The sequence below is a fragment of the Bombus huntii genome, chromosome 4, assembly GCF_024542735.1.
Source record: "Bombus huntii isolate Logan2020A chromosome 4, iyBomHunt1.1, whole genome shotgun sequence".
NCBI lineage: Eukaryota > Metazoa > Arthropoda > Insecta > Hymenoptera > Apidae > Bombus > Bombus huntii.
In genome coordinates this window covers 2,408,508-2,428,919 of record NC_066241.1, presented here as the reverse complement: position 1 = coordinate 2,428,919, position 20,412 = coordinate 2,408,508, and the positions used below count along the sequence as shown (strand labels likewise).

Here is a 20,412-nt window from a genome sequence, read left to right as displayed (position 1 = left end):
TTAATTTTAATCTTAATGCGAATAAATTGTAAGACAAAAGAAGAAAAGAAAGTTCGTTCCAACGTAGGATGATATAAATAGGAAATTTCAAAATTGTTTTATTCGTTGGTTTACCAAGTATTGCTTTTAAAAGTATCACTCGTTATATTCCACTTTTATAAATACCGAAATTACTTTCAAGTTCGAAATAAAAGACGCGTTTAACCGTATCTGTGGAAATAAATATTAAACTAGAACAATGAAGGAGGAAAATACGCGCGAAACAGTTGGTAATAACGGTATTAAAAAATCAACGTTATTTTCAAACACCGTACGCGTACGGTAGCATGGTCGTGTATCACGGTAAACAGTTTTTAGGACGCATCCCTGCGTTCCTCCGAGAGACGGTTCGCAAAAAGGGAAGAGAAGGGAAGAAAAGCGGTCGCAGTGGATGAAAGGACGCGCGCGTCTGCTATGAACGCGGAACGAATGGTCCGGCAAATACGTAGATTTTTTAGTGAGCTCCAAGCACGATGATCCTTCTTTTGTCCGCGTCAGTGTCGATATCAAAGGCAATCGATTCGCCCCGGAACCGTGGCGATACCTCCGTGTCTCTCGTCTCCGCGCTTCTTGCCTCCTCTTTCACCGTCGTACCGACCATCGTACCCAATATATCGACAGTTTTTTCCTTCACCTTTCGTTCGCTTTTCTTTCTTGCCATCCAGTTCCATCAAATTCCCCTTTCTCCTGTCCGGATAAGCAGAAATCTCGCAAAGTATCGATCTAACGAGGCCGGATGAAAGAAGACGGGGAAACGTTGAATGTCGTCGGTATCTCGAGTCGTACGTTTCCGGTTGCGCGTCATTCGCGACGTGCCATTTGTGGCTGCGTAAACGCACGAACTGGAAAGTATTATAATCTGAACTTTACGACGCAAAAGTTTCACGGTAGCGTGTAAACCGGCCGACCAGTCCCCTGTAATCCGGTAACTCAAGAAGGGAAACCTCCTTGAAATTCCAGTTTCGAATCTCTATCGAAATTCAGACCCGAAGCCCCTGCCTGTATAGCGTATAACCATCTGTTGCGTGGAGAAGTAGATTCGCGGCAACGATTTTCGGCTAAACGCGTCTGCTAAACTCGCGTGATATGCGGCGAGTCGCACGAATCGTCGTATTTATTGGAATTCAAATTTTCTCGTAGAATCTGTCGCGATATTTACCTTTGTCCTACGTTAAACGATACAAAGCGTGCAGAAATTTGAACCCAGTGCCATCGCAAAGCTTTTACCCTATGTACTTCTACGTATATCTCATCCGGTTACAAATCCGCGAGAGAGAATCTTCGAGAGAGAAGCGTTTGGCAATTTTTTGAAACGGATGTCGCCGACCTTGGCTCCCCTCTTTCACTTCGTACTTTGTTTAAACAACGTCAACGAAATTACGAAATACGTGACTAAACATCGGTTCTAAACTATTCTATAATGTATACTTCGAATCGTCGATGACCGTGACACGTACGTCGTATGCATCAAGTACGTATGTATAATGGAAAACGGCAACCTAGTGGAAGATCGTCGCGTCGGGTTCCCTGGCCGAATAATGGTGCACGCGAAACGGCCGATTTACTTTTGCATCGCTTTAATATTAATGTTACGCCCCTGTTCGGAGGTACAACAACGGTACGTACTTATAGGATCGATTGGGAATTTTTTCACTCCGGAACGAAACTTTAACTCGTATCGACCGATACTTACGTATATGTATGTACGTATACGTAACATACGTGTGCATGTATGACTCTGAAACCGGTGCAGATGCACAGGAAGTTTAGTTAACCGCTCTATCGAGAATAAATTATACCCACCATTACAGTTGATAAACACGCGATTCACGAGTAGATTTGCATCGTTGACCGACTCCACCGATACCGATAGTAAGATACCACCACGGTAGGAAAGTGGATGCGTTTTTATCCGCTTCTTCGCGTATAACGTTGCGTGCGAGACAGAGACCATTTTTCTCCACCTTCGAACCTCCTCGGACCAATACCTCTAAACATCGTCTACGCTCTATAGCCACTTTCGATCCTTTCGTCCTTTCCCGTTAAAAATGCCCATCGTTGTTAACATTTGAAACTTTGCGTTTAAAGAAAATCAAGCCAGGAAACATTACGTTACGGCACCGTTAGTTTGAAAAGCGAGTTTAGTTTTAACCAATTACATACATACGTACATACTATGTAGATACTATTCGTCGACGATCAGCCTGATCGCAAAGCGATGCAAAATCCCCTCCGATCTATTAACCACAGCCTTTAAGTTCTAAACGATGTACTCGTCTTGATCGCGTAGGCCCTAGACGAAGCCGCATAAAGAATGCTTTTGCTTCGGCATCGCGCCAATAATCGATCATCACGCTGCTACATCGATCCTGTCGATCTTCCGCCAGAGCCGTTCCCTTCTTCCTCGTGCCTTCGTTTTTGTCTTTCAAACTGATTCACGCTGATTTTCGTTAGAATTGAACAACGTAACTTCTTCTTACCGCCATTTTTACCAACTATCTCTGAATATTCCCTTCGTTAAACAGTCGGCTGGGTCCTTGTTCCGCGTGGACGCGAACACCGTTCATCATCGTGCGTTCATCGTTTTGTTCGTTGAAACCGTGCAACTTCGTAGTAGAAAAATCGATCGACACAGACAACTATCAATTTCACGGTTATCGAGCTATATCGCTCTATCTTGGGTGTTGGGCCGACCGATCGTTTCTTCTTCGGTCTTACCTGCCCTTCGTTCTTCCAGGCCATCGTAATTCCTGGAACGATAAAAGCCTCGACCGCGTAGCCGTGGCTCTACTTTGACATAAAAATTCCTTTTTTCCTTGCACGAGAACAGTGGATACAACGAGTTCTCCTCTTTACGACCATCGCGATCGTCGACAGAATTTGTCCGGTTAGTCTCAGGTTGGGGGAATTTATTTCGAACGCGGATCCGCCATATCTCGATGATCCTTTGTTTGTCCGTTTTTATCCAACGCCGAACACCCTGCCTTCCCTCATGCAGAATTGTCTGTAAATCGCACGATACGCAGCAACGGCAAACCAATGCGTTTTATGGCGATAGAAATCGGCTGGACGAAATTTCGTCGACCTCGGAGATCGATAGATTTGACCGAAGGAAAGGAACAAACTTAGATTTTGAAAATTAAAGTTGCTCTAGTTAACGTTGCTCTAGTTAACGGTCGAGACTGGAAAATGTGCAGATACAACGATTAAAAGTCGATAGCCGATCGTATTTATAAACTTTGAAAGTTATATTTACCTGTAACACGCACCTTCAACACATCCAATAATCAAATTACCTACTATAAATCATTCGTATCGAAAGATAACGAAAATCGATATCGATCAAAACTACTTGGTAAACGTGTTTCAGCTTTCAACAGGATCTTTTCTCTGGAATGTTTCAGGTTTCCGCGGAGATCAGTGCGAGGAGAATATCGATGACTGTCCTGGAAATTTGTGCCAAAACGGTGCAACCTGCATGGACAGGATAAATGAGTACTCGTGCCTATGTCCTCCGTCGTACACAGGCACGCAGTGCGAATTGGACGTGGACGAGTGCTCGGTTCGGCCTTCGTTGTGCCACAACGGTGCCACGTGTACCAATTCACCCGGTAGCTACTCGTGCATATGCGTGAATGGCTGGACCGGGCCTGACTGCAGCGTCAACATCGACGATTGCGCAGGTGCTGCCTGCTTCAACGGGGCTACCTGCATCGATCGTGTTGGCAGCTTTTACTGTCAATGCACCTACGGGAAGACCGGTAAGTTCCAGTATCCATCGACACGCGATCGACCGACGGTTTCGCGACTTTGATAACTTGCTAACTTGCCTCGTGATGTCGATTGGCGAGGTATGCGTATGGCATGGCACGATGCCATGGGGTAAGATTGTCGAAGGATCGGAGAAAGTATTCGAATACGTAGGGACGGTAAAAAGGCGTTTTACCGCTCTACGTGATTTTACAAAAAGGTCGAAGCGATAGATTCAAAATATGTATGACATACGTAATAAACACAGAAGAAACAACGACACATCGCGTCTATGGTCTACGGAGGAAATGTTCGTGTCATGTGTTTACCTTTTTCGCTACCGATTCGTATACAGAACCCCTAAAATCTTGGAATCTCAGCGGCCAAGGTAAACACGGTTGCACGAATCGCCAGAGCTCGCAGAACAAATTCGCGTAGCAAGGTACGGCCGACGAGGGGATTCCGTACGCGAAATCGTGTCGGTGATACGCACAGCGAGATCATGAGCGGAGCACCGGCGGAACATCGGCGGAGCATCAGCGGTGCAGGCAGGTGCAACTGCACGTGCAACAATATGATGCAGCCTCCGAGGGTCCGTTGGAATCCCGGGATTCCGGAGGCTGGTGCGCGGCCTAGCCTTACCGAGCGACGACCTTGAGGACTGAAAACGAGTTTCTGTTCTCTGTTCTTACTCGCCTACCCAAAGCCCGGTGCGGCAAAACGTTTTTCAGATCGATCGCGCGTCGACGCCGATTACCAAATACAGGCATCCTTCTTTTGTTACGGTGCAACCGTGCCCCCTGTAATAGCTGCAATCGACGTCAGGTAATCGCGAAAACGAAAAAATTCGCGCGCCACTTGGACAAACCTGTACGTATATATCCCTCCTCTGCTTTAACTTTTACGCTCCGATGTTGGATCGTGGCGGCCATTAGCCGCCATTAGCGGCCACGAATTGATCTTTCCTTTCCTCTCTTTGCTGTTATCGTGATATTAGAAACATTCAGCTCCTCGCGCGTTCCTCGACGCTCACGCTTGTTACCTTACACCTTACGCCGAACCATTCCACTTTTAAAGCGTCTGTCTAAATTAAGAAATCACGATATTCGGAAAATGGCTTACGCGATACGAACGTCTACCAGTCAACGTACTTGCAATGTCCTGGCCACTCGCACGCATGACGATGGCGGTGTTAAAGCCCAGTGGCTTGGTTTCTTTCACGTACGAACACGGTTACAGTTAGTCGCGGGTGTAATCGTGCATCTGCGTGGCGGCTTTGCTTTGCTTTGTACGCGAACGTTCTAAACATCCGCGTTCCGTTATCGAGATCTAACGCGTTCCAACGTCATTCGATACCTATACTTCGCACGCTATACGTCAAAGGATATCTATACTTTTTTCCTGCTTTTCAATCGCTCTCTCTCTCTCTCTCTCTCTCTGTCGCTCGATTCTTCGAAACTTTAGTTTGGAAATTAAAGTAAAAGAAACGATCTATTAGTGAATTGGTAAATTTTTCACGGAAGCTTTTAAAAAGCAAACGTAAGCTCGATTACCATGATCCATAGACGAGCAACACCGCAATGCCGCTGTAAGATTAAACCCACATCGCAGAGTATTCTATGCAGTCGCAATTGAAATTCCTCGAATGTTCTCGCTGTAGGGAGCAATTAGACCAACTTATCGTATAAGCTCGGTATTTCCAGTAATTTACCGAATGCGAGATTCGAGATTCTCTTGCGAGATCCTCGAGTGTAACGTTTCTAGCTAGACCTCTAGCGGACCGAGCAATACAGATCTTAATGATGTCCATGTTTGGCCGTTGCCGCCGTGTTTGGCGTTCGACGATCGACGCTTTTGTCCTAGAAACGTACGCAACAGCGTCTATCGGATTATTCAGGTCCCCTTCAAAATGGCCGACCACCCTCCCCGAGCGATCGGCGAATAATCGGAAGATAAATCGTTACTTTTCCCGTTTCCAGGATTGCTCTGCCATCTCGACGATGCTTGCACCTCAAATCCCTGTCACGAGGGTGCTATCTGCGATACCAGTCCCATCAATGGATCGTTCGCGTGTTCCTGTGCAACCGGATATAAGGGGGTAGACTGCTCGGAGGACATCGACGAGTGCGAGCAAGGTAAGCGAATAAACGGTAGTTTCAACTTTCGAAAGATCTGACGGTGTTTTTGATTTTTAGTCTCACCAATTCTTTGCTAGATTACGTTTTTCGAAGAGATTTACAATTTCGTAATATCGTACCGCGTATTGCGTAAATGGTCGCGTAACCGTATACCTAACCAATTCGGGACGTAATAAATAAATAAATTTTATAATCGCCTATTTTTCGTTTGTTCGTGGACTGGCGACCCTAACTTTTTACCATGCAAAGTTAGAAAAAATCCCATCTATTCTTATAACGTACAAATCGTTAGTGATAATAAGCAATCGCGACTACGATTATCTGGTAAAGTTTTATTTCGAACGAATATTTATTTCCCATGAACTCAACGAATAAGAACGAACGAACGAACGAACAAAAGAATAAAAGAAGAAGGCAAGTGGAGTTGTTAGAACGGCCGTCTCCATTTGTATTTTATCGAGTCGATATGGAAAGGTCGATAATCGTTAGATGAGCGCGTATAGTCGTACGCGAAAGCGCCCCTACGGTTCGAATAAATTGAAATCTCGCGCGGATGAAAGCAACAAACGGAGCAATCGATAGATCGCGATCGATTAATTCGTCGTTGGTTACGCTCTATTCGTTCCATAGACTTTGCGGGTTTCTTCCTCTTTCGTTGTTGCCGTTGTCGTCGATCGCGATTCACCGTTGATCACGAAGGTGGAATTTTCGTCGACCGTGTCGCGTCCTATCCGAGTACACGTGTCTGTCAGGCATCGATCGCACTTTTCTCGATAGCCGTTCAGCGAAAAATACAACTACAATTTTTATAGGCATCGTGTTCCGATAAAATTCTACCAGGGCGAACGTTTACGGAGATTAATCCGTTCGTTTCGGATATTTTTGACTTTAACGACCCGATATCTTACAATCGCGGAATAAAAGAAATAGATGCTCCTACAATTAGATTCGCGCAAGTGGTATCGCGCTCTTTCGAGAAAAATATCTCTCTCGAACTTCCAACGGAACGTCCAACGGAAACGTCGAACTCTATTGCCATTAACGACGCATGAAATCTAACGCAGGCAAAAGACCCGATCGCTGGTTTACGTCCCTCGGATGCTATCGATAATAATAAACGGGGCGAGCGCTCGAGGCGATGATCGAATAATAAGAACACGATAACCGGAGCTGCTGGAAATTTGTCGAAATTACGCCAGCCTATCGCGATTGTGTATCGACGGAGACGAGTACACTAGCCACATATAAAAGGACGTGCTCCTCTCAAAGATATTTGAGAACGGTTGCGCGCGTTTCGTTCGTGATCCGATTCTTAAAGCGGCCGTGCGAACACCTGTAGGGTGCAGTGCACCTTAATAAGTATCCTGCGAGGGCTTGCATCTCCGTTCTTCTTCTTATTTCCCTTTCATACTCGCCGGCAAGCTTGTCATTCGTCGGCTCTCTTTTCCCCTTCTGTTCCTCTTGAAACAAGTCAGCGGCTTGGCCGCAAGACGCCGCAAACCCACTATCGCAGGATCGATGAACCGGCGAGTCTCAGCGTGGCAGCGACGATTATTAATAATTCCTGCGGTATAATCGATGGTCCGGTGGGAATTTATGTTTCGAAGTACACGTTACACGTTGATATCGGCCGATGGACAGTTGTCTCTAAAGCGTTCGGTCGGGCTCCTTCGAATCCTTTCGATCGAATCGACGTTCAACGACTTTTCCTTGCTGCCCGTCGCGAATAACCAAGCGTACCTACGTATTTGCCGATCCGCGACGCCTCGTCGACTCGTCTACTCGTGTAACGCCGAAATTACTCGTGTAACGTGTAACGCCGAAATTGCGTGCCAGATAAAAGTCGAGTTTCGTTGAAATTCCGTTCGATTTTTCTCGCTTCGAGCATCTTTTCCTTTCCTCCTACGTATATATCATATATCCGGTCGTTTGCAGAGTTACACGAAATCGTAAGGAGAATGGTGTTTGCTTGTGCGTTAACGCCGATCCAGGCAGTCAGCAACCGCGGAATTCGAGTTTCCGAAATTCTTTGAAATCGTTTCCGAAACTTATTGATTTATCGAACCTTTGGAACGTGTAATCCGGAGAAAATTGAAAAACGAAAAATGGTACTGGTCGAGTACCGGTAAATGGATTCCTAATTAACCGATGGACAGGCAGTAGTCGCGGTTTAATTAATAGTACGGTGGAGAATCGAAAAGCCAGCATGGGGCCGGCGCGGGGCCGACGCGGGGCCGGCGCGGGGCCCGCACACCTCGACGGTTTTCTCGCTGTACCCTACCTACGTCCATACGTAAGCCGACTCCGGCTGGCGTGGTTTATCTCGCCACATTATCAACTGGAATTCGATTTATGATATTGCGCCGCATGGAACGCGCTGTCAATCCCACGGTGGCGTCACGTTGACACGGAAATAAAGAAAAGACGACCGTGGCCGTGCTCGATCACCCGTAAACCATGAAAAATGGTAATCGTCATGGTAACGAGAGAGGTAAGCATCGCTAATGCGAAAGACGGTCGATCAAACCTGCAGGCTGTACGAAAAAACGTGAATCGCCTTTTTGTCCTATAACGCTCTATTTTAATATCGGTGGTTAACGTTTTACCTTATTGGGTAATAGAGTTGGAAAAAGAGGTTGCGTACAAGCTCTTTATCCACCTATACAGCATAGCGCACGATATCTGATCGTCTATCGTTCAATCACTCATTCTGAACGCATTGTTCCAAGAAACTCTTCTTTTTATAAGTCAATTAACTCTTCTTTTTTTATAGTCAATTAAAACTCACGTCCCATTACGGAGTAGTTGGAGCAACTTTCGTTCAGCGAGACGCGTAAAGACGAGAAAGATCGTACTCGAAAGTTTCGGCATGCCGCCGGATAGTCCATACCGCCGATCTGTCGGAAGCGTCAACAAAGCGAAATCGGCGAATAAACACTTGCGTCCGGTCCATCGTCGAATACCGTAATTCGAATATTCGACGTACGATCGACGAAGCGTAGCCGAGAAACGTTGCGATAAAAAAAAGAAAATGGAGGTTGGGAAAGAAGAAGAAGAAGAAGAAGAAGAAGAAGAAGAAGAAGAAGAAGTAGAAAAAACGGTTGAAAACGCGTCCAATCGTAAGCAAACCCCTTTTATTCGAAGGGCTGGATAATAAATACGCGCGGTCTGCCCTGCCGTAGGTGAGCGCACCGGTTAATACGTTTCGTTCCAGACAAACACACTTCATTAATAACGAGAAACACTTGCTTCTCTTCCTTCTTCTTTCTCTTCTCTACTTCGCACAGACATCCGTATCTCCCTGCGAAATGACAGATAGACTCTCTCGCGTTAGCGTATAAGGATCCTCGGTCGTGTTTCTCCGGCGCGTTAATCACGAGCACACGGCGGAATCAAGTGGATTTCGGGGGTGAACGTTAACAATCGGGCTCGTTTGCCTCGATGGAGAGCGGGGGCAGGCGGGGGCAGGCGGGGGACACTGTTTATAGGCGTGCCGTCATTACGAAGCCGCGTAACGACCACGCCACGATCACGATTCATTTTCTGTATTTCATTAAACGCGCGCGGAACACGCTTGCGTAGCTGCCTGCAACCTCGGGCAGTAATTTAGCAAACATTCGCGCGGCGTCACGTCCAACCGGGCAATCAATCTGCCGGATCTTTAGTTTCTTGCAGTTTCTCTTTCGTGCACGGTCACTCGCGATTCTTGCCTTTTCGTATCTTATTCTTCTCGAACCGAGAGATTGACCAACCGCTGCTACCCAATGAAATAGTCGCGTACATACGTATAGCTCCATAGGGAGAAAGCCTGGCCCCTGTCGAGCCGACCGACTCTCTACCCTGCACCATATTTCGACCGTTGAAGCCTTTTTGTAGCCGCATAACGAATCAAGGATGCCAGTTTTTCTGGACGAGCCCAGCCCTATTCGGAAACCCGTTCGTTTTGGACGGTAGACGGCGAACACATCGTGCGTCTTGCTTCGAACGCGAGGATCGTAATTAGGAAGACGTTACTCGAAGACGCGTCTCCTTCTTCCTTTTTCTTCTTCTATCGTCTCTTTTACTTGTCGTTCTCCTTCTCGTTCTTCTTCGTCGGCCGCGTATCGCGGGCCCTCGGACTCGGCCAAGCAAAAATTATCATCAGCGACGAAAGAACCGCGCTACACGGCCGGGACGTATATCCGTATAGTCTGTATAGGCGACGATACGACTATCGTTCGAACGATTCGAACTATCCAGTTCCTACGTAAATTCGAACCAAACTTTTTCTTCGAATCCTTCGTCGAAGATCGTCGACACCTTAAATCGTAAAAACAAACTTTCATTACGGTACCGAACGTTCGCCAAAACTATCAGAATTTTCCTCGACTTTCGCTATGTCAACCGATCACAGCTACTACAAATTCACTGCACTCTGTTTTTCTTCGCGTCGCTCTTTTCTCTCGCGTCGTTTCTTCCATCTTCGACTCGCTTGTTTCTTTTTTACTTTAATACAAAAATTCGCCCACAACGAAGCAGTGCGATTTTTAACGATTGCAATCTTATTTCGGTTAATTGCAATTTTATTCGCGAGAAACCTCTTCCATGATCGCACGACACGGTATACAGCAAGTTTTTCGTGTGCGACTGCCGCAAAGGAAAAGCATCCCCAACGGGATCGGATAATTTCGAAGAACGAGGTAATTTATTCTGCCCGCGAGACTAATTCCGTTTCGCCGCTCATCTTCTTGCAATTCGTCCGGAGAAGATCCGACGAGTCGCGAACGAGAAGAAGAAAGAAGTCGTTTGTCGCGTGTGTATCGTTCGAGTAACGCTATAAATATTTACGCCGGATCTCCGAAAATGTCGGCCCGTTTGCGACGAAGGACCACCGCCGCAAACCGGGTCGTTCTTGTCCGGTGTCGAATTACATTGGTCCGGCCATGTTCGCGGCCGCCAAAACCCCGCGCGAACGTGACACCGTCGAGACGTCATAATTCGTGACAGCGCAGCGACGCGGCCATGCGAAAGTACCTCGCGTGTCGTGGATCGCGCCATCTCTCCCCTTTTATTCCGGTGTTTTTTCGTTACTCCCTTGCTCGGTTCAGCGTCGATCGAACTCGGATCAGCAGCGAGCGGTCTTAATTTCCAAGCGAGGTGAAGTGATCGCCAGGATGGCGAAGCGACGGTCAAAGGGAGATGGCGAAGTTGCGTGGGTTAGGCGATCCGGTTTGGACAGTCGATTTCCTTTTTACAACGTAGATATACGTAGTACGTAAGTAGTACGAGATACGTATCGTGATTTGTAACACGTATCGAAAGATCGTTGCTGGCTCGAGTGGCGATCGAACGTACATCGAATGGTCGGAATACGAGCAATTCCGGCTATCTGTCCGATTGTATTTGAAATTGTATTTCGGCTCCAATCGCATTTACCGTACATAGTATTTTATAGCTAGTATCTTACAAATACATAGCATTTTTGCACCGTTCAAGTTGCCGTAACTACGTAAGAATCGACAGTCGAGTGACTCGCGCGTGGAAACTTGCACGCGCGTCTGTTCGAAGCAAAGAACGAGGTGACGTGCCCCAATCAGGGCAAAAGTCAACGAAGAATCGAACAGTCGAACGATCCACCGTCTTTTCACGATCGGACGAATATTCGTATTCGTTAGTCGAGTTGACGCGAACGAGTAAAAATTACAAGCTAAATTGAAGGAAATCGAAGGAAAAATATTTCGTAACCACGCGTCGATCGTAATCTAAACGTCTGTCGAACGCGTAATTACTAACACTCGCACGAATCGAAGTGTTTATTTTGTACTCCGTACGAGTCGTCGCAGATAGTTTCGAGGAGAATTCTCGGAAAAATCGGCTCGGCGATCAAATTCCTTCCCTTTTTCTTCGCTTGTATTCGCGTAACGGGCACTTGGCGTGAGTTCCGCGAGTCCGATCATCGCGTGCCAGCGCGAACAACGCGGTAACCTGTAACGAAATCCCTTTTCCTTCGTGATCAAGCTCCGTGCCGGTGCTCGAAACCCGCTTCCTCGCCTTCTTCGTTTTAGAGCCAAAGTCGACTCAGCCGGATCTCTCGTCTCAGAATCGGGAGAAACCAGGCCTCCGTTCGCTACCTGTCCGCTAAACAAAGAGCCATTGTTACACCGAAATTTGGCAACGTTGGCCTGACAATGGGGTAAGCCGATACGAGGCACAAGGGGTTCGTATACCTGACCCGATCGTCAGGAATGCTTGCACCATCTTTCCACCAATCGAGTTGGCCTTTAAAATACTCGAAATCGGTGACACTCGTAAACAGCGTCTCTTTCATGGAAAACGTTTCTCGCAAGTTGCGAATTGCAAAAATATGAAAGCCGATAAATGGCGTAAAATCCGTTGATCTTCCACGATATCGGTGCGCAGGTTGCAAGACAGAAGGTCGGTAATAACGTTTTACCGGAAGCGGAGGCCTGAAAAGAGACATTTCCCGTGGTCCGATCTTTTCTCAAGGGAACGCAACGGTGGCGGCGAAGCACCGACCAATCTAATTAAACGCTAAATTGTTATTTTAAGTTTAATAATAACCATAATGACCTCGCGCTCCAGCCTGTGCTCTGTTATTACGTAGATTGCATATTTTCTGGTAGATTAAGTTCCTCGAGAGCAGCTCCTCTCGGAGCCAGCGCTCTCGTCGTCACAGACGGATCGGGCAAAAAGCGCTACCGACCAGCGCGGTTCGGCGCGTTTCGGCGCTACTTCCGTTCGCTTCCGTCTATCACGTTTATTTGCGTTTTACGCACAGATTCATTCTCTGTAGCAAGCTATTCTCTTTTTATTCGTAGATTCGACGTTCTTCGACAGAAGCTAGTCATTTTGTTTAACTCGATGTAAATTGAACAGCGCGTTCGATAGCAACCAAGTTCTGTTACATACATCTAGGAACCTGATGCACCACACGCGTCGTTTCCCGGCACTAGCAACATTATTTTGCCCGCCAAATTTCATCTCGATTCGCTTTCGCGAGTATAGCCGAAACTAGTACCGAATATCACCTGCGATCTTTGCTTGCCGATAAATAATATTGCCAATAAATAAATAATAAACTTTTCAAATATCATACAATTTCCCTATATTTCTTCTAATAATAACAATTCTCTAGAAATGGCAAAATATACTTGTCGCGCTTAATTAAAGCTACCCCGTAGCACCATGCGCCAGTCATCCACCTACTTCCCTCGCATCGACTCCGTTCAACTTCAAGTATCGTTTTCTTCCATCATCCGTCGACAACACCGATGCCCACCGTCCTCGAAGATCATTGATCGCGTCGTCTCGCGTCCACCTATTCGTCGTCTGTTCGTTGCTCGCGGCTCGCACTCGATCGCCGACACGACCCAGCAATGCGTTTCTTGCCGCCCCCGGTTACCCGGTAACGCGCGTACACCCCTCGCCTTCCGCTTTTTCTTTCCTCTTCCACGTCCCTTGGTGAAAGATCGCGCGCGGCGACAGCAATTGCGAGTTGGAAAAACCATCGTCGAGTTACACGAGAACGGCATCCGACCGTGCCGCGAGCGACGATATCGCTTCAGTTGTTCAAAAACCTCATAAATATCACAAGTAATCGTTGTACGCGTTGCCCTGCGAACGAACCGTAACCAGGTCCCGATGTTTCTTTTCCAATGCCACGCACGTTGTATGCTAAGGAACGACGTGTAACACGGTATCGAACGATTCACCGAGTGATTCGCCGAGTGATTCGCCGAGTGATTCACCGAGGATTTTTGATCGCAGATTTTCAAGTGCATCGAAACTTGGCTAAAACCTATAATTCGTGATAGTCACATATCTCTCTCTCTCTCTCTCTCTCTCTCTCTCTTAATTACCATGACGTGGAAATCAACAGCGGCAAAGACACAGCACAAAAGTCTGCGTCGATTTGTTTGTCTTTCGGTAAAAGTAGAGAGAGAGCATCGCCGTACTTACGCTAAATCCCACCGAGTCACTAAGAATTTAGAAGTAACGAGACTGATTATTAAACGATATATATCTTTTCCCATAACTGTACCCTTTAATGGTATAAACGCGACGATAAAGGATAGATATAACGACCTCGCACTAGCCTCGTATATCGTAAAAGAAGATTATTCTGATTTTTCTATTAATATCCTATTAACGAGGAAGGAGATGCTAGATACTTATCTTCTTTCTTATCTCTGTAACTGCATTTGATATTCCATATATGTAAGCAATTCAAAACAGTTTCAGCCAAGCACCTAATTAATTGTACGAGAAATGGAAAAAATCGAGAGAAATTTTTACGCGATTCTGCACTAAACTGCGAAAGCGAAAACGAACAGACGGTAGATTTGATAAAAAAATGAAAGCTGTTAGAATGATTGCCGTTAAAATAATTTCCGGTAAATAATAGCGGTGTAAGTAAGGAATAACGGGAGAGAGCTGTATGCAACGTTAAATTTTTTATAAAAAAAGTCTATTGGATTCCAAAGATTAACTCACTGGCGTGCACTTTAAGCAACTGCCTATCGTTTCTTTCACTCGTCCCGTTTTTATATCTCCACCGTTCTTTCTTTTCTATCACATCATCGATCCTACTTTTACAACGCGTTTCCTAAAATTCTAAGATTTTTTCTACATTTCGTCCCATGCGTATTCGCTTTAACGATATCGATAATACAAAGCACAAGCTTTGTTGCAATTTTATTACAACCAAGTCTGTCGAATAAAACTCTGATGAAATTACAGTCGCGAAATATCGCGATATAGAAGCAATCTCGCAAGAATAACGAAAAGACTAACTAAATTAAGGCCGATATTTCGAGGAAGAAACGGTAGCGAAACTCGATGAAACACACGAATGACGAAGAAACAGCTGCCAGCGGTAATTATCTTATTGCAATTAGCGCGAACCGCGCGAGTTCAAGAAAACGAGCAGTCCAAACGGATCGTTGACCACTCTCGAGGAACAAGTTTCATTCTCGGGAATGACAAGCATCTTCCTTCTTATGGTCATCTTCGTCGTCGTCGTCGTCGTCGTCGTCGTCGTAGTCGTCGTCCGTCCATCCATCCATCCCTTTTTCTTCTTTCCTCCCTTCTTCTCTGACGGCAGCGTCTTTAAAATCTACGTCGACCTGGTCAATTAAGGCTCGCTATCGTGCATTCGTCGCCCATCCCACGGAGCATCCGCCCACGTGCTGCACTTTGACTCCTGCCATGGTTAATAATTAATTATTATGCACCAAGCGTTCACCAATTCGCGACTGTTACCTAATTACCGGAGCTTTTGGGTGTTAAAACACCCAACGCCTTTGTTCCGAGTTTCCGTCTCGAAAATTATACGCTTCGTCTTTCGAACTGTCGCTCGTTCGTTGATCTTAAGCGCGAAAAGAACTAATATATACATATACTTTGATCGATAAACCAAACGAATCAACAAGTTGTTGGCATATTTTTAACTTTTTTCTTGCATTTTTCTAGGATCCCCTTGTGAACACGATGGTATTTGCGTAAACACACCTGGCTCTTTCGCCTGCAACTGTGCACAAGGATTCACGGGACCGAGATGCGAGACAAACGTGAACGAGTGCGAGTCCCATCCCTGTCAGAACGACGGCTCGTGTCTGGACGATCCTGGGACCTTTCGTTGCGTCTGCATGCCTGGTAAGCCAAATCTTCGCTTCTTTCCACCGTTTCTGCCTTTCTCTTTCTAAAACCTGCCATCGAGAGGTATTCTGGAAACGCGACAGTGACCGCCAATACCGTATAGGAACAAATAGTCCCTAGCTCTATGGCCCGCACGGCCATAAGTAAATCAGATCGCAGATCACAGATTACAGGCGAACGTTCGTGTCGATCGGACTCACCATACGATCCATCCAACTGTTTCGCTCGTGTTTGTAGAACTAGCAACGTGATTATTTATCAGACGAGTTACGCGATAATAATTTACGCGTGCTTTGTATCGGATTTGAGATTTTCGTGCGCGGTCGATGTTGTCGAGTCGAAAATCGATACTTTGTAATTTAGGCAATTTTGGAAAGCATCAAACTCTACCATGCCAGGGAATTTATTAGATTGGGAAAAAGATGAAAATCTAAAGATAAAAACGGTACACGCTAGTTGAAGCGATTGTCGGGCGTGTAACGATAATCGCGTGGCGGACGATAATTAGCAAAGAATCTCGAGTTTGTTGGCTCGCAAGGTGGATGTGGACGAGCGATACGAACGAAGCAAAGGCGTTTTCGTGGAAAAGTCGTTGGCGTTGAACCAGGCACGCTTTGCCAGCGGTGGAAATCAAGATTTCACCGAGGCGATAGTATATACACAGAGAGATACTGGCGAGCGCGAGCTGTTGCTCGAAAGCCGTGTGCCCCCCGGAGCCGCGGTACCGCGGTGTCGCCGGTAAATTCTTCCGAGATGACAGGGCCTCGGATTGCGTTATCTGATGCGCGGCAAGGACGGTAACTCGTTTAATCTTTTAACACGGTTGGTACGCGCCTCAGCCACGCGTAAGTCAACCTTAATTGTTTGACACCGCGCTATGGAGGAAGCATGTTTCCGGCTGGCAGAGGAGAAAAGATAAGCTTAAGGGCCTAGCATAGAGACGACCAATCGAGATTCTGCCGGTCGATAATCGTCGATGTAATCGACAGAGAATGAGCTGTGCACGCTCACCAGATATCTGCAAGATGGGCGAGAACGAATAATGGCTAGTGACGGCGTTGGTGGTTTGCGACGTCGAGTCAGAGGAATCGGGAAATCGAAATCAATGTATCAGCTATTATTCGAAGGAGTTTGCGGATTTTTAAGCTTCTACGAGATTGGTTATTGCACGTAGGTATTGCTTATCGTAGGTATTGCACGTATTGCTCGTAGGTAGGTTTCCGTGTTCGAGGAATAAGGGTTTCGACTAATTTCAAATACGGTAGAACTCGGTTTGCACGAACCTGTCGTCGGATAGGTTGATTCGTATCGTTCGGCCAAATCCTTCGTACGATAGGTGTCTGTATCTATTTCTCCCTATCATTCATGATTTTTCGTTCGGTTAATCGGAGTTCGGGATATTCACGCAACAGCACTGCGCGAAACGTTTCCTCTTAAATACATAATAATGTCGCAAACTGTCGATCAACTGCGAGGCACGAGAGTGTGCCAGACAACGCGTGTCCCTACTATTTACATCTTATCGTTGCACGCTCTCATATTATAAGTAATGGAGCGACGTTAGGCGATGGTAGTTCGTATACGTGATAAGAGGTCGCGTAAGATTCCGATAACCAGGTCATGAACGATCGATATCGGACGGATATCGAGGAAAGATATCGAACAATTGGACAAATATACCTCGTATCCTTCTACAGAGATTTCTAGCCTTTGAATTTCATCGGTAAATCGATATTTTTGTTGCTTCGGAAAAACTTGAAAAATTGTTAAAACTTTATTAAACTTGTCGGATGCAACTCTCTTTCTTTTCTTCCTTTTCATCTTGCGAAGTAAACAGAGGCATCGAAAAATCGTTTCCTTCTTGATTCTCCCTCGCCAAAGACGGATCTATCCGCGCCAAATTTTTCTCCAAAAACCGCACGAGTTTACACGCTGTTCTTAGAAATTACGGGGATCGTTAATAGGAAAGAAAACACAATTGTAGGAAAACTTTGATCGATTTACCAGATCGAAATTGCGAAGCAGGGCGAAATTCGAACAAGAAGGGACAACGACTTTCGCTGGTGAAAATAATTTAATCCGGTTCGCGTCCTTCCTTTCGTGTCTGCTTTCTGAAACCGGTTGGCTCCTGTCCATCTACCCCCGAGAGATTCGTCTGACGGCGATCAACGGTCGTTGGTCGGGGGTTTTGTTAATGTTTTGTCGTGGATCGATTCAACGGCGGCGAATTAATCGACAACGAATCATAAATACGCGAATGAAAATTTTAAAGAGAAATTTTCGCTCTCCTCCTGCATGACATTTATCGATCGACTCGCGTGATTTTTTCTTCCCTCTTTCTTGTTCGAACTCGGTACTTGTGTCTCTAGCATCCCTTAAAATTGAATAGAACCTGCCGGTGTTTAAACGAAGATGATTCGATTTCCACTTGAACGCGCAAGTATATGTGTACGTGTATTGCGTTTACACGTAATATGTATATACGTATTATACGGCGGAGCGTGAAAAGACAGAAATGCCTGGTGCCGTGCACATCGAACGATCGAATCCAATGGACCTGTTTCGACTAGAGCAGCGAACAATCGACGGTGACTGGAGGGGGATCGAGAAGGTAGAACGGAGCTCTGGACGGTTCCGAAAAGCGAGAGAGCAAAAAATGAGAGACGGGCCGAAGTGGCCGAAGGTGGAAGGGTATGAAAGACGCGAGGGAAGGAAAGAGCCGGGAGGGGGCAACGAGTAAAATATGATAGCAGGATTCGCGAAATATGAGACCGAAACGAGGGGATTCTTTGCCCCAGGCCCCTGTACGGGCACAAAGGCTTATCTTGTCCCTGGATTGGCCATTGGCCGAGCGAACTGCCATTTTGGTACTCCACCTCCGTCGTCTCCTCTTCTTCTCTTTCTTCCGTCTCTGGTTGTACCATGCTCTCATCTCCGTTTCTCTTTCTTAAACCCGGTCTCTTTTTCGTCCCGTTGTTTCGAGGCTTGTTGCGTCGGTCCGTTTGCTGCGCTTTCCTTTCTTGTCGGGTCCTGCTGTCCCGTAAAAGGATCCGCTAAATAGCGCTAAGAGGTTCGAGGAAAGAGGATACTCCGGCATTCAGAATCTCTCGCAGACGAGTTGCATACGTGCCACTTGCGTCCACGCTGCACACTCCACGCACCGCGTCTCTCCAACTCCCCAACTCCCCGACTCTCCGACTCTCCGACTCTCCGACTCTCTACGCTTCGTATCGACCTTTGTAAATTGCTCTGGTATATACTACATTCGTGGATCGAAGCGTCGTTCTTGCCAGAGCATCATCGTTCCTTCTCCAGCTCGATGAAACTCTGCCGCTACTGGCACGCGGGGGATCTGTTTTTCCGATTCCTCGGCAACAAGTTGTGGAACGACGCGGCAAAGTGTACACGACGAAAGAAAGAACGAAATTGTCCATGTAATTTCCGCGAGCAATAGCGAACACGTTGGATTACAACGCAAAATGCAAGTGGCAACAACAGTTGCTTGTCACCGACATTCGCACTCACACTCTCGCACTGACGGACGATAGCGATTACAAGACTACAGACCGATCTGATAATGCGATTCATCCGATAACGTGGCCCTCTGGCTACGCGTACACGCTGTGTATTTCGTATTGCAGCCTTGAAAAACGAGGATTGATAAGTCGGTAGCGTAGGAACAGCCGTGCAACCACGACAATTCGTACAGTGAAAAAAAGATCGAAGCATAGCGTTCGAATTCGATAGTAATCGACGAGATACTCGTCGATACAACGTAACGGATACACGATCGTCGCTTCTGATACAAAGTAGGATTATTATAAATTTGAAACATCTTCTGGTTACTTTTCCTGCAAAATGAAACATATTCTCGATCGAAATATTTCGTCGCAAAATGAAATACACGAACCAAAGAACCTACGTAGGAAAATATTTTCGGTGTAGTAGAGTACCAGCTATATCGTTTCACTAAAGTATATGGTAGCTACCTGACCGCGATGATGATGTAAAGGTGGCATCGTGCGAAAGGTGCCATAGATCGTCCCGATGAACAGTCCGACAAAGGCAAGACGATGTTATCCGCGACGCCATCTTCTCAGGTATACGTCCAGGTGTTCGCACGGAATCGGGAATTCGCTAGTCACAGTGACCGGCGCTCTTCCTCGCCTCGGCTATCGCTAAAATACCACCTGATACATCAAATTTCGTGGCGCGTTGAATCTGGAGAAATTTCGTTGTTTCTACATATACGAGTGTACTTTGCGCGTCATATATGAAAATTGTTGGAAAAAGCGATCGGACGTTTTATCGAAATTTGTTTCGTTTACTTTGATTCGCTCGATATACGCTACTCTTTCTGATTCCATGCTCTTTACATACCGCGAATACACGCGTTTTCGTTAAAACATCCACTTTAAATGCACGCTCGTTCGTTTTTCTCCACAATAATACGCGCTTGACAGAAAATCTGTTTCGGACATATATCTCGACGTACTTTCGATTGGACCTTGTGATATAACGTAACTCGATATATAAACGCGCGAGCGGAAGAAGGAGAGGGAGAGAGGAAGAGAGGAGAGTGAAAGGGAGGCCGAAAACGATGGAACAAGTTCTGGCGTTGAGAGCCAGGAGATGTTCCATCGGAACACGCGCGCTATGATACATCGTTGAAGATGTAGATCGCTTCCAGCTCCTAGCGCATAATCCAGCAGCCTTGCATTGTCCACGCTGGACAATGGCTGGCGCGTTCTGTTATCTCGCAGCCCTTATTCGACTCGCTTCTTCTTTTCTACGAGTCTCCTCTCTCTTTCCCCCTACCCTTATAGCG

The 20,412-nt window shown here is 46.3% G+C and overlaps 1 protein-coding gene across 2 annotated transcripts in view; it reads left to right on the top strand.

Moving 5' to 3' along the window:
* The window catches only part of LOC126864577 (neurogenic locus Notch protein), a 185,745-nt gene that overhangs the window by 116,001 nt on the left and 49,332 nt on the right, over nucleotides 1–20,412 (top strand). For both annotated transcript variants that reach the window (XM_050616030.1, XM_050616031.1), the window contains 3 exons: nucleotides 3,444–3,800; nucleotides 5,769–5,924; nucleotides 15,399–15,581. In XM_050616030.1, the coding sequence (XP_050471987.1) occupies nucleotides 3,444–3,800; nucleotides 5,769–5,924; nucleotides 15,399–15,581 (696 nt within the window). The remainder of the gene's footprint in view (nucleotides 1–3,443; nucleotides 3,801–5,768; nucleotides 5,925–15,398; nucleotides 15,582–20,412) is intronic.